This window comes from Camelina sativa, chromosome 5, assembly GCF_030686135.1.
Source record: "Camelina sativa cultivar CO46 ecotype springtype chromosome 5, ASM3068613v1".
In the NCBI taxonomy this organism is placed as follows: Eukaryota; Viridiplantae; Streptophyta; class Magnoliopsida; order Brassicales; family Brassicaceae; genus Camelina; species Camelina sativa.
In genome coordinates this window covers 15,847,747-15,859,678 of record NC_141884.1, presented here as the reverse complement: position 1 = coordinate 15,859,678, position 11,932 = coordinate 15,847,747, and the positions used below count along the sequence as shown (strand labels likewise).

The 11,932-nt window shown below is 33.2% G+C and overlaps 2 protein-coding genes and 1 pseudogene across 2 annotated transcripts; 1 reads left to right on the top strand and 2 right to left on the bottom strand.

Annotated features, from left to right (window-relative positions):
• Window positions 1-1,408: 1,408 nt before the first annotated feature.
• Window positions 1,409-1,813, bottom strand: LOC147943813 (putative metal-nicotianamine transporter YSL7 pseudogene; annotated as a pseudogene).
• A 1,993-nt stretch (window positions 1,814-3,806) lies between these two features.
• LOC104787278 (uncharacterized) lies at window positions 3,807-4,841 on the top strand. Its single transcript, XM_087450139.1, has one exon. The coding sequence runs from the start codon at window positions 4,033-4,035 to the stop codon at window positions 4,588-4,590; it is 558 nt and encodes a 185-aa protein (XP_087306265.1). The 5' UTR covers window positions 3,807-4,032; the 3' UTR covers window positions 4,591-4,841.
• Window positions 4,842-6,289: 1,448 nt separating this feature from the next.
• On the bottom strand, window positions 6,290-8,356 carry LOC104787277 (uncharacterized). The gene is made up of 2 exons (XM_010512818.3): window positions 7,757-8,356; window positions 6,290-7,527 (listed from the first exon to the last, which is right to left on the bottom strand). Exons 1-2 carry the CDS (start codon window positions 8,226-8,228, stop codon window positions 6,569-6,571), a joined length of 1,431 nt encoding a protein of 476 aa, XP_010511120.3. The 5' UTR covers window positions 8,229-8,356; the 3' UTR covers window positions 6,290-6,568.
• Between the last annotated feature and the right edge of the window lie 3,576 nt (window positions 8,357-11,932).

Sequence of the window (11,932 nt, the reverse complement as noted above, 5' to 3'; positions counted from 1 at the left end):
GTCAACTAAAGAAGCAACAGAGAACCAAATGGGTCAGTAGCACTGTAACATATCAAAACCATTATTTTGTGATTTGAATCCTTTAATTAAAAAACCAAAAAATCGAAGCATAACGTGTACCACAAACTTAAATTCCACTATTTAATTAGTCGTCTAATCAAAACCTATTTTAATAAGGTGGAATTAAATAAAGGTCATGTGGAAAATTCTAGATTCCCATTTGACACACATGGTATGGTAGGCAAAGCAAGTCAACTCAATATTAAATAATTTGACGTCAGGATCTCCAAATGAACGAATCAAACACGTGAGAGTCAAAAATAGTGGTTTCCTTGAAAATGCTCAATCTCTCCATGCAATAAGTATGTGTACACATTGAGTGGTGATGTCTGTTTCAATCTCGAAAGCAGTTCCAAATATTAAATTCTCACTTAAGTCATTATCAAATTGTTACCAATCCGATCCCATGCAAATAAGAAAATAAGTCAAACAGATAGTGGAATTAGCTATTTATACACTTTTTATAAATCTAATCTATAACGTGAAAATTACAGCTAACTATATACTGTGAATTTTAGTTTACTAAAAATAAAATAAAAAATCAAACTCCCTAATAGAGTGCGCCGTAATCATATGCTAAAACAAGATTTGACTTGACTTAATCAGTATATTTACGCGTCATGTTTCTATCAACTTGTCCCTCATGGCGTGTAACGGTGTAAGATTAGAGATACGTATCTCATTTTATCACAAAAAAAAAGTCATACACATTTTCTCTTGGACTCTTATGTAACGTCACTAATCAACTTTATTTTGACATTTTCCATAATTCCATTCACTACATCTACATCTACTCAGATACTACAAAGAGTTTGCAAATTTAGTTTCATTAGTTGAGAAAAAAAGTTAGTTACATATAAAGTTAAACGCAAAAAAAAAAAAAAAAAAGTGAAACAAATAAATAACAAGTTAGCAAAACATTTAAAACTTTTTTAAAAGAATATTAATTAATGATATTGTAGTATCATTATATGTATTTTTTCTGTAAGTATTTTTATATAAAAATTATCTAAGGATTGTTAATTCCATGCATGTACGTTTAATGATAACAACAGCTGACCTAATCTGAAACTAGAGTTAATCATTACCCTAATTTTTTTAATTATCTTTTAATCACAATCCGTTAAAAAGGATATATAAAATCAAAATCAAATATACGAATTTGAAGTATATCCCTAACATATGAATTTTTTTTACATATATAGAAAACGATAAACTCAAAAAGTAGAATCTGTCCTTTTCCACAGAGATCTCTCACCATAAAAAAAGACGGTGACACCAAACTCCATTGAATCGTTCACATCATCAACAAATTTCTCAATTCTTAAATTTTTTTTTTGGATAATTTTCATGAAAAAGACGTACCGCTAAAAGCGATGCCGGATGAAGCGACGACGCAAGTCTGAATCACGGTGTTCTCTTGCCGTGTGAACGGTTGTTTCAGCACACCGGCTTTGTTGAGAATCTTGGTCCATGTTTTGACGAAGAAGAAACCGAGCAAACCGGCGGAGATGTTAAGCGAAGGGATGATACCAGTCGTTAGGTTGAGTTTCATCACGACGAAAGTGAAGAGAATCGCGAGTATGAAACTAACGATCAGAGCTCTGAAAGTGAGCTGGTGCTGCCACGAAGGAGGAACCTCGTGACTCGCTTCGAAGATTCTCTCGACGGAGACCTCTTCTTCTTCCGTACCACCAGATCCATTGGTGGCGAGATCGTCGTCTTTTTTGGATCGTTGTTTCTCTAACTCCATAGTTTTGTGTTGTTGATGATTGAATGAATCAGATCTGAAGGAAGAGAGGGATTTTTATATAAGAGGGATTGAAGTCGCCGAAGAAAGGGGAATAAAAGCTGGCGATTTTGTGAAAACTGATTCTATTGTGTGTGTGTGTGTGTGTGTGTATGTGTGAGAGAGAGGAAGCGAATCTGTTGTCGTATTCTATATTTAAATGGTCAATGTTTTTTTTTATTAACCTAAATGTACGTAGACTGGTGTGGGTGTGTAGAGAGAGACGGTATAAATTCCTAATTTTGTGGGCATTTCAGAGTTAAAATTGATTTTGGAATTTTAATTATGATATGTTTATGTGTTAAAGGGGCCAATTATGATAGATTTTATATTGAATTAATTTTCTATAATAAAAAAATAATTAAATATGTTTTTAAAATTAAAATAAAAAAAGAATTGAAATATAGATTAAGTATGTTTACTATTTTAATGTTGAGATATTTAATGGAGATTGTAAACTTTTGTTACGAAAAATCTGTTATGTATCATTTATACTAATGTTAACCGTTATGTTAATAACATGTCCCACCATATAACAATAAACCGTCATATTAGTGGCTTAACCCGTGTTTCAAAACCGTTATATTAGTGGTTTTGATTGTGGGTGTTGTGTTTCATTTGTGAAGTTGATATTTATACATGGAAAATGTTTGATGATCAAGGAGTTTACGATCCATAGCAATAAAATAGAGATTATAATGTTTTCCTATTTGAGTTGATAACATTATCACAAAAATAATATTCAGTTTCTTAACGTGATATATACTATATTAAATGTATTTCTTGATGCTAAAGTTAAATATACCCGATTATTGAGTTTCTAAATTTGGGTTTCCATTTTTATGAACTTTATTAACGTTATAATAATTATTACGATTGTAATCATTTGTTACTCAAATTCGGCTGTGTCATTTAAATTTAAGAGATCATACAGTCTCTAAAGATCTATTAAAATAGTTTTAAAGATTTTTATGGGATTAAAAAATTAATGCGTAGAGTTGTTTTTGGAAAATCAAAATGTATAGAATTATAGATATTGTCAAACTATTTATGGCAATAAACATATCAAATTAGATCGATTTAAATAGTTCCATTAATTGAGTTTCTGAAATGTTATTTTAGAAAAATCGTTAGGGGTTAATGTTGTAAATAAAACAAATTAAATAAACAAAACTTAAAGGGCGTAAACCAAAATGTATTTCAAAAATGTTAATATAGATTGTTTTTTGAGGTAGACCAAATATGAAGCTATGATCTCACTTGAACTCTTAGCATCTCTTTTTTATTTGTTCACTTATCTGTTTCCATATTTGCAAAACTATATCCCTTTCTCTTCTTGTCACTTTAACAATTTGCCTATGGGAGATACATAAAAAAAAATTAAGTTTAAAATCAATTGTTATTGAAAGACAAGGTAAAAAAAAACTCAATAAATATTGATCCTTGTTGACAAAAAAAAAAAAAAAATTATCCTTTATATTTTGCCATTTCAATAAACTAAAACTCAAATATTATCAATATTAATAAAATTAAAAATATATATTACAATTAAACAGTTTCACATATTGGTTTGAGTAAATAATTGAGAATTATGATTTAAATTTTACAATTAAATGAAGTTATATGTCAGTTTGGGACCTTTGGGTTATAAAGGAGAAGTATGCTATAGAATTTATATTTAAATAAAATTATATGTCAGTTTAGATTTATAAAAGAAAATTATGGTTTCGATCTTATATCTAGATAGAGAGCATTAGGGTTTAAATTTTAGGAACAATAAATGTAAATATGTGTTGGTTTGGGTTAAACTAAATTAATTTTTTTGTTAATAATTTTTAATATATTTTATTGTATTAATTAAAATTTAAATTGTATTAATTAAATTGTTAAATTTTTAATTTTAATATATTTATTGTATTAATTAAATTGTTAAATTTTTAATTTTAATATATTTTATTGTATTAATTAAATTTGATTGATGCTATAAAATAAAGGAAATAAAACAAAAGGGACCTATATGGTTAAATACAGAAAAGAGGGGTTATTTCATAATACATTAAAAGTAAAAAAAAAATCGTCTATAATCTTCTTCGTTCACCGAATCTTTCTGGGTTAGGTTTGTTTGTTCCTTTGTTTCAAAATCAGAAGAAGAAGAAGAACAAGTCAAAGACGATACCACAACAATGGCGTCCTCCAACCTCCTCCTTGCGATCTTCGTCGCAATTTTGCTCTCGATCACCACCATCTCCGCCGCACGTCCTTGCAAAACCTTCCTCATCTCCTCCTATTCCCTCTCAATAACCCCAGAAAACCCTAACCTCGAATCCGATTTCACCTCGACTCGATTCGTCACCGTCTTCACCATCCGTCGTCTCAATCCTCACCACGTCGTTCCCTTTTTCGTCAATCGCCGTCACGAGACGCCACAGATCCAACGATCGGAGGAAGATCGTTCCCAATTGTCTCTCCCTCTGGGCTCCGATAACATCAATTCGTTCAGAGATCGAACGAGAGACATTCTCAGCGTCGTCGTGGCTCTCTTGTTCGGTGTTGGTTGCGGTGCTTTGACCGCTGCTACTATGTACCTTGTTTGGGCTTTCGTTGTGAACCGTCAGAGCTATGATTTTGAGGAGGAAGAAGATGATTATGAGAATGAGGAATCTGATGCTGCTAGCTTGAAGAAGTTGGGTTATGTTAAGATTCCAGCTCCAGCTCCTGCTCCTGTGAAGGAAGCTGCTTGATTTGAGGTTGTTGTTCTTTATCCATATTACTTGAAAACAAAAAAAAAAAAAAAAAAAGCAGTAGAACAACAAAATTCCTTTTGTGAATTCAGTTTCTGCATATTATCATGATTTACGTTTGTTTGTTGCTTATCCTATGTTGCGTTTACGATTTGTTATCCAATCTAAAACTTAATATACTCTTTAAGTGTTATTGCTTTACGATTTGTAGTGGCTGTTTGTTATATAAAGTGTGATTATGATGTTTCCTATTGGTTTTTGATTCATTATCTTTGACACTGACCAATTTGACTAGTTTAGGAACCAAGGTCGAGAAGTCGGTTTCGTGTTGTCTTTCTGACTTGCTAGATCATAACTTGGTCGCAGGATATGTGTGTATGACCTCGGTTTTTGGTTTCAAGGATTGTAAACTCTTGGTAGTGTTTAGGTTAGGGGCTAATGGTGTGTGTGATCATTAAAGGAATAAAGAACTTAAGTAGGTCGCAGGATATGTTTATGGTTCTCTTGTACTCCAGTCTTATTGTTTAACCGTTTAACAGCTTTGAAGCATTAGTACAATATGGTGGTGCCTAGTTTCTAGTGCTTATTGTCTGTCATCTTTGTGTATGTCTATTGTTTAAAGCTTGGTGTTTTGGATGAGGAGAAACGATTTTAGGTACCTTGTTTTCTATCTGGTCTATAAACTTCTGGTTTCTGGTTTGGCACTAGTATAGCGGTGATTTGCCTGTAATTTTCTTTTGTTTTGCTCTGTTTGTTTTTTCTTACTAACTTTTTATATTACGATTTTGATTTGAGCTTGTTTCGTGTATGTCAAAAGTCAAAGCCCCTATTTTGTATAGATTTTTTGTTCCTTTCTTTTTGGGCATCACAAATGGTGCAAGAACACTTGCTTTCAACCTATACTCTTTTCTTATCTTTTCATTAAAAGCTAGTGACACGATTTGATTACGTGAACAAAGTTTGATTCACTTCTACCTTTCCCCCCAATCTTGGTCCAAGGCAAAATTCGTTTGAATGTGTTGCGGCACTGTACCTAGCTCAAAAAAGATTGACAATGCTTGATACATGCCTCACGGCTTGCCCTCGGGTAACCCTGCTAACACAAACATCTATTAAACTACTTACATCCCTTTTAGAAAACAGAGCATGTAATACTTATAACTTAAAAGGAGTTGGTCTATATATGAATGCAGAAATATGACAAACTGTTTGAGAATAACGCGAAAGCAGAGAGCTTTTTACCTTTAATTGAAAGTTCTTCGAGCTAAAGAATGTCTAGAAGTTGTGTACAGAAGCAAAGGCAACGGTACACCTAGTTGAGAGCTTACATCTTTTTTTTTTTTTTACAGTAGAACTCTTGCTCTTAATGTGAAATTAAGACGATTTCATGGTTCTTTTGAGATGATGGGAATCTTATAAAACGGCCATAGTTTTTTTACTCATTAATTTACTAATAAACTAAGATATACTTGCTCTGGTCAATTGATCAGTGTCAAAGAACCTCTTAGAAGGTAAAACAAGAATGGATATTGATCGAGTTTAATCTGATTATATAGATTTGAAAGTTTATGTCGAGTTAGGTATAAAACAGCTTAGGGCCGACCAAGATCTGTGCAAAGCAACTTGAGCCTGAAGTGTAGTCTCTTAAAGTTGTCCCGGAAAAATCAGATTTTGCATTTAGATGAAAATTAAAACCTGATTTTGTTGCAAACAAACTCTTCATTTCATAAAGTTGGATCTAAGCAAAATAAAATTCTATGCACAACAAATATGTTACGACCCAATTTTGGCAATCCGAGCTGAGGAAACTAAGATGAAAGCGTGAAAAGGAGATGAGTAGACCTATTGAAGTAGAAGCGAAGTGGTTCGTCTTGAGAGAATCGTTGTCGTTGGGTGAAATATGACGTTCCTTATTTGGTTCACTTCTTGATCTCCTCTTACACCTTTTGCATAAGAAGTTGTTTTGCATAGAACTTACTTAATAATGGGGAATTTTGGTTAAAACTTGGTGAGTGTAGTATTGTATGGGAGGTGGGGGCGAGGCGTAGATGTAGACTGGAGTAGGAGGAGATTTTACAGGAGGTGGTGGAGAGTTGTAGTAATATGGTGGTGGTGGAGATTTGACTGGTGGGGGCGGTGAATGGTAGTAGTATGGTGGTGGTGGAGATTTCACAGGAGGAGGTGGAGAATGGTAATAATAAGGTGGAGGAGGAGACTTCAGCGGAGGAGGTGGCGAGTGATAATAATAGGGTGGTGGTGGAGGTGAGTGGTAGTAATACGGTGGACGAGAATGAGTTGGTGGTGGTGGAGACTTGTAGACATATTTGGGAGTATGTGGCGGTGGGGACTTATATACATATATAGGCGTTGGTGGTGGCGGAGACTTATATACATATATAGGCGTTGGTTGTGGCGGAGACTTATATACATATATAGGCGTTGGTGGTGGCGGTGACTTGTAAACATATGTTGGGATTGGTGGTGGCGGAGACTTGTAGACGTAAAGCGGAGTTGGAGGAGGTGGTGACTTGTAAACATAAGTGGGAGTAGGCGGTGGTGGTGATTTGTAGATGTAAGTCGGAGCTGGAGGCGGTGGTGACTTGTAGTAGTAAGGTGGGTGGTAAGGAGCTAGTTTATGACATTCCTCATAAGGCTTCTTAGGTGCATAAGCAAAGGACTTAGCGTAAAGCACAACTTCGTACTTAGTCTTTGATTTCACATGAAGCTTAGCTCCTTTGTTACCCAAACGGTAACTTGTCGGAATATTACACGGTGAGCCCTTCGGTGGCGCGTGAAGTTTGGCCGTGCATACCTTACCGCCGTATTTGCGGTAGTTGTATCCTTCTACGGTGATTGCGTATTTACCGTTGATCTTTGTCTTTCCGAACGCTTTGACCGTTTTGTCTCCTGCTTTACATGTCACCTCCACAACAGCGCCTACGTCGTGACAAAATATAATTACATAATTTTTTCGCAAGTTACTATTTAATATTAATATTAATAACGAATTGTTGTAGTAATCGTTTTCATTTCTCGGCCAACGATATGGTAACCAGGTAACTTATGTATAGTGCAAATATTATATAAACTGTTAGTATTGATTCAGATTGTATTATAATTATATAGACTTGATGTCAAGTAAAAAAATTGATTTGTAAAGTTTTACCTTTGAGATGCTTCTTGTCATGTGACTTTTTAGGGTGAGTCCAGTCGTAGCATCTATAGCAGTAAACTTTACCAACGACTTTGAAAACGAGTGGTTTGGGATGTGGGTGAGATTGGGGATGAGGGTATGATACCGGAGGCGGAGGAGATGTGTAGTAGTAAGGTGGAGAGTAGATTTTTGGTGGTGGTGGAGGTGATTTGTAATAGTATGGTGGTGGTGGAGATTTTACCGGGGGTGGTGGGGAGTTGTAGTAGTAAGGAGGTTGAGGGGATTTCACTGGAGGAGGAGGAGAGTTGTAATAGTACGGTGGAGGTGGAGACTTCACCGGAGGGGGTGGAGATTTGTATACATAAGGTGGTGGAGGAGAACTGTAGTAATAAGGTTCTGTTGCCAATGTCAAACCCACAAATAATGCCATAACAGCAACTACAAAATGAGTCGGGCCGGCATGACTCCATGCCGGAGTTGCCATTGCTTTTACCGAAAAGTCTCACAGGTGACTAATTACTTCTTCAATAGAGAATGTTTTAGAAGATATGGTTTGTGTTTTTGCATGGAAAATGGTCTCTTTATATAATCCAACTGGTTGTCTGAGGTGTGCTTCATTTACTTAGAAAAAACGATTCAAAATTTTATTATTAGCTGGCAATTATCATTTGTTTTTTAAAATGTTATACTTTTATGGAGAACTTGTTTTATAGAGAACTTGTTTGGAAAACTAATCTTCAACCACGCCCAATTGAAAACTCCAAAATTTGATATGATTATTTATACACTTTCATTAAATCCTACTTACTATTTAGTATAATATAGTGATAGTTAGCTTGCTTCTTAATATATGTTAATTAGGCCTAATGTTAATCAATAATCACAATGACGTACACATAGTTTCGGACACGATATAAGTTTAATTTAACGGGATTCAAAAAAGAAAAAGAAATTTAACAGTATATCAGATAGAAACTTCATCATGTTTCGTGAACAAGATCAAAAGAAGAAATCGAGTTAAGTTACAAAATTATCGAATACCTTAAGTAGAAAGGTTAAAAAATAAAGCAATAAGGTCATAAATTACTGAAGTCCAATATGTATGCTAAAAATTATGAAAGCAAATAATGATCACTAGCTAGGCAAGCTTGTCTCTGAAAGATGAAACCGAGTTATACAAAATTAATAATTACATCGATTCGAGCAAAGTACGAAAAATCTGGGGGGATTAAAATTTCATTATGTAAATACAAATAAAGTGAAATTTTAGCCTGTGGGGTGGAACAAAGCGAAATTGCATCTTTTCCTGGTCATTATTTGAGGAAGGTTTTGTTTCAGAAACAGACAAAGATATAAAATAGAGAAATAACCATGCCTTTAATTAAATGATATAACATGCAATTAGTTGTAGTAAATTTGTATAAATAAATAGTTGTACTCCAAATTGTTTTGTTATACAAAACCCATATTTATTTAGTTAGTATAAAACTATAAATTACATTAATCTAGTTGACAAGAAAAAAGCCAAAATCATTATTTCGTGGGTAAAAATGCACTCTTGCCCCCCACCTCTTTCATCATAATTGCCTAACTTGATTTCAAATTTAAATGTGTTTTTTCAAGGCTTTGTACAATCTGGTCACTTGTAGTTGTAGTCTCGAGCCTACCCTTCAACATATATTTTTACCCTCTAATTGTTAGGCCATCCGCAATGGGGAACACGGTGTGTTCTTAGCCCATTAAAATTATAAATATAATGAAAAGTGGCATAAGAACATGTTGTCCAGTTCTTGATGTAGAACTGATCTAGGCTCAGTTCTAAGCTGACGTGACAAGCTGTGATTGGATACAATTTTTTGCAAACAATTTTTCACAAATTAAAAGAGGATTTGATTTAAACTATGTATTAATTAAATAAAATGTTTGTTTGTTTTAATTAAGTAATATGTTTGTTTGTTTTTTTTTTAATCTTTAATATTTTTCTTGTTTCATAAAAATTTGGTATTGTATTTTGAATTTTAGTACAAATTTTATAAGTTTGCAATTTAAATGTTATTTTTACAGTTTTTATAAATGTAATATGTTTAAGAATATTATATTATTAAATCTTATGATCTTAAACATGTTCTCCCAATAATTAACTTTTTAACAATAAATCTTAACTACTGATCTTAGATTATTTTCATAATATTTTTACTCTAAGAACATCCTAAAGTGTTCCCCATTGCGGATGTCCTTACACAGTGAATGTAACGAAGTCAAACAACTCAATCATTTGGCTACGTAACTAAGTACTATTTAAGATCAATCAACAAAACTTCAACTTGAATAGTTTTTCAGAAACCAAATGTTCAAATACGCACTTCGCATATATACTATTTTTTTTAGTTAGGTGTTAACTTTTTAATAAATGGAGTCAAATTACCCAAAGAGTTGGAAAAAGTTTCACCGACATGGTTTAAAACGCGATAAAATAGTGTAACCCAAAATACCAATAAGGTATAACGATAACCACAATGTTTAAATACGAAAATTCAAATCAATGTTTTTTACATGAGCCGGTTACTTTCACATGTTGAGTACCTTTTGTTACAAAGGTAGGAGAAATTGCCTCCGCAAATGTAACATTCATTTTGATTTTGTAATTTTATTGACACTAAAATTATTTTGAAGTACTCGACATGTCATCTGCCCTATAAACTAATTTACTTTTGGATCTATACACTAATACAGATGTTGATTTGATTGGTCCAAATTTATTCCAATGACACGAGAAATTTGTCCAAAATATAATTTTATTATAAAGTAATAAATAAATCTAACACAGTAATAAAATTAATACATCAACGAAGTCTAATTAAGTTCTTCATGTGGCTACAAGAATTAAGTTAAATTAAAAGGAGAATTTGTGAGCTTTTCTCTCTCTTTCACTCTCTCAATTTTTAAGAGAGAAAAGTTTCTTTAAATGAAATATTCGGCTTGTATTGGTTTTCTTAGTTACGGTGGTCGGCTTTTGGCTCTGCCATGCATTGACTTTCTATTCAACGATGTTTGGCTTATGATTCTGACATGTGTTAGCTTTCTATGCAATGATGTCCGGCTTATGGCTTTGAATACGTTGGCTTTTATGTGACCGTGTCCAGTTTGTGTCTGCCTACAATGGCTTCCTCATCGTCGATGGCTTTCATGTGGTCTCTCACCAATCATCTCTCCGGCGAGTTCCCACTACTATTTCTCTGGTTTATGATGTAGATCTAATTTCTTGAAGATCGAAAAATTGCTGATTTAAGACGAAGATGAAAAAGAATTGCTAAAGGTGGAGTCATATTCTCAACAAATTGGAATTTACCTTTTTTTTGGACGTATATCGAAATTTCCTTGTGCAATTTTGGTTGGAATTGAAGTTTTCTGGTGCTACGTTTGTCTGCTGGTGATCAGAGACTCCAACTTCTTCGACTTTCCACATGTCATTCATCATGTTTCTCTCTTGCCAGTTCTTTGTTACAATGCTTACTCTTTAGTCTTTAAGGAAGGATTTATTATTTGGGCATGTGGGCTTTTGTTTTATTTGGCTTTTTTAGGCTTGTTTATTTTGGTTTAATGTTGGCCTCTTATACTTGGTTTGTAATCTTGACCTGTTATATTTGGCTTTGTATTATTAATAAAACACTCTTGGGAAAAAAAAATTAAGTCATCTATTAGAAAAATGACGTCATACACTTGGCCAATATCTTTATTATCTTTCAATATTTTTTCTTAATTTATATAAAAAATCCAGATTCGATTTGTCTCTTAATTTATCTTTCTCGCAACTTTAACTTCATTTAATTTTGCTTACAAAATAATCTCTCGTAGTGCCAGTGTTGGAACTCTTCGATTTCCATGTGTTTGGATGTATATTATCCGAAATATCCTGGATCAATATTTTTGAATGATTGGTGTTAGAGTTCTATCTGACTTATGTATCATACCTAAAATAAGAATGTTAAGGTAGCCATTTACAAATTTATACTTGTCCTTTCTTTATGGTATTTACTATTTATATCTTGAGGTTTTTATGCATTTTTAAACCATCAATATTTTAGTAATTGTTGTCTTTGTAAATGATACTAGTATTAAATGATAAGACTCAAATTTGGTTTGATTTATTGTAGGATTTAGGAAATATGGAAATATCTCATATCCAAC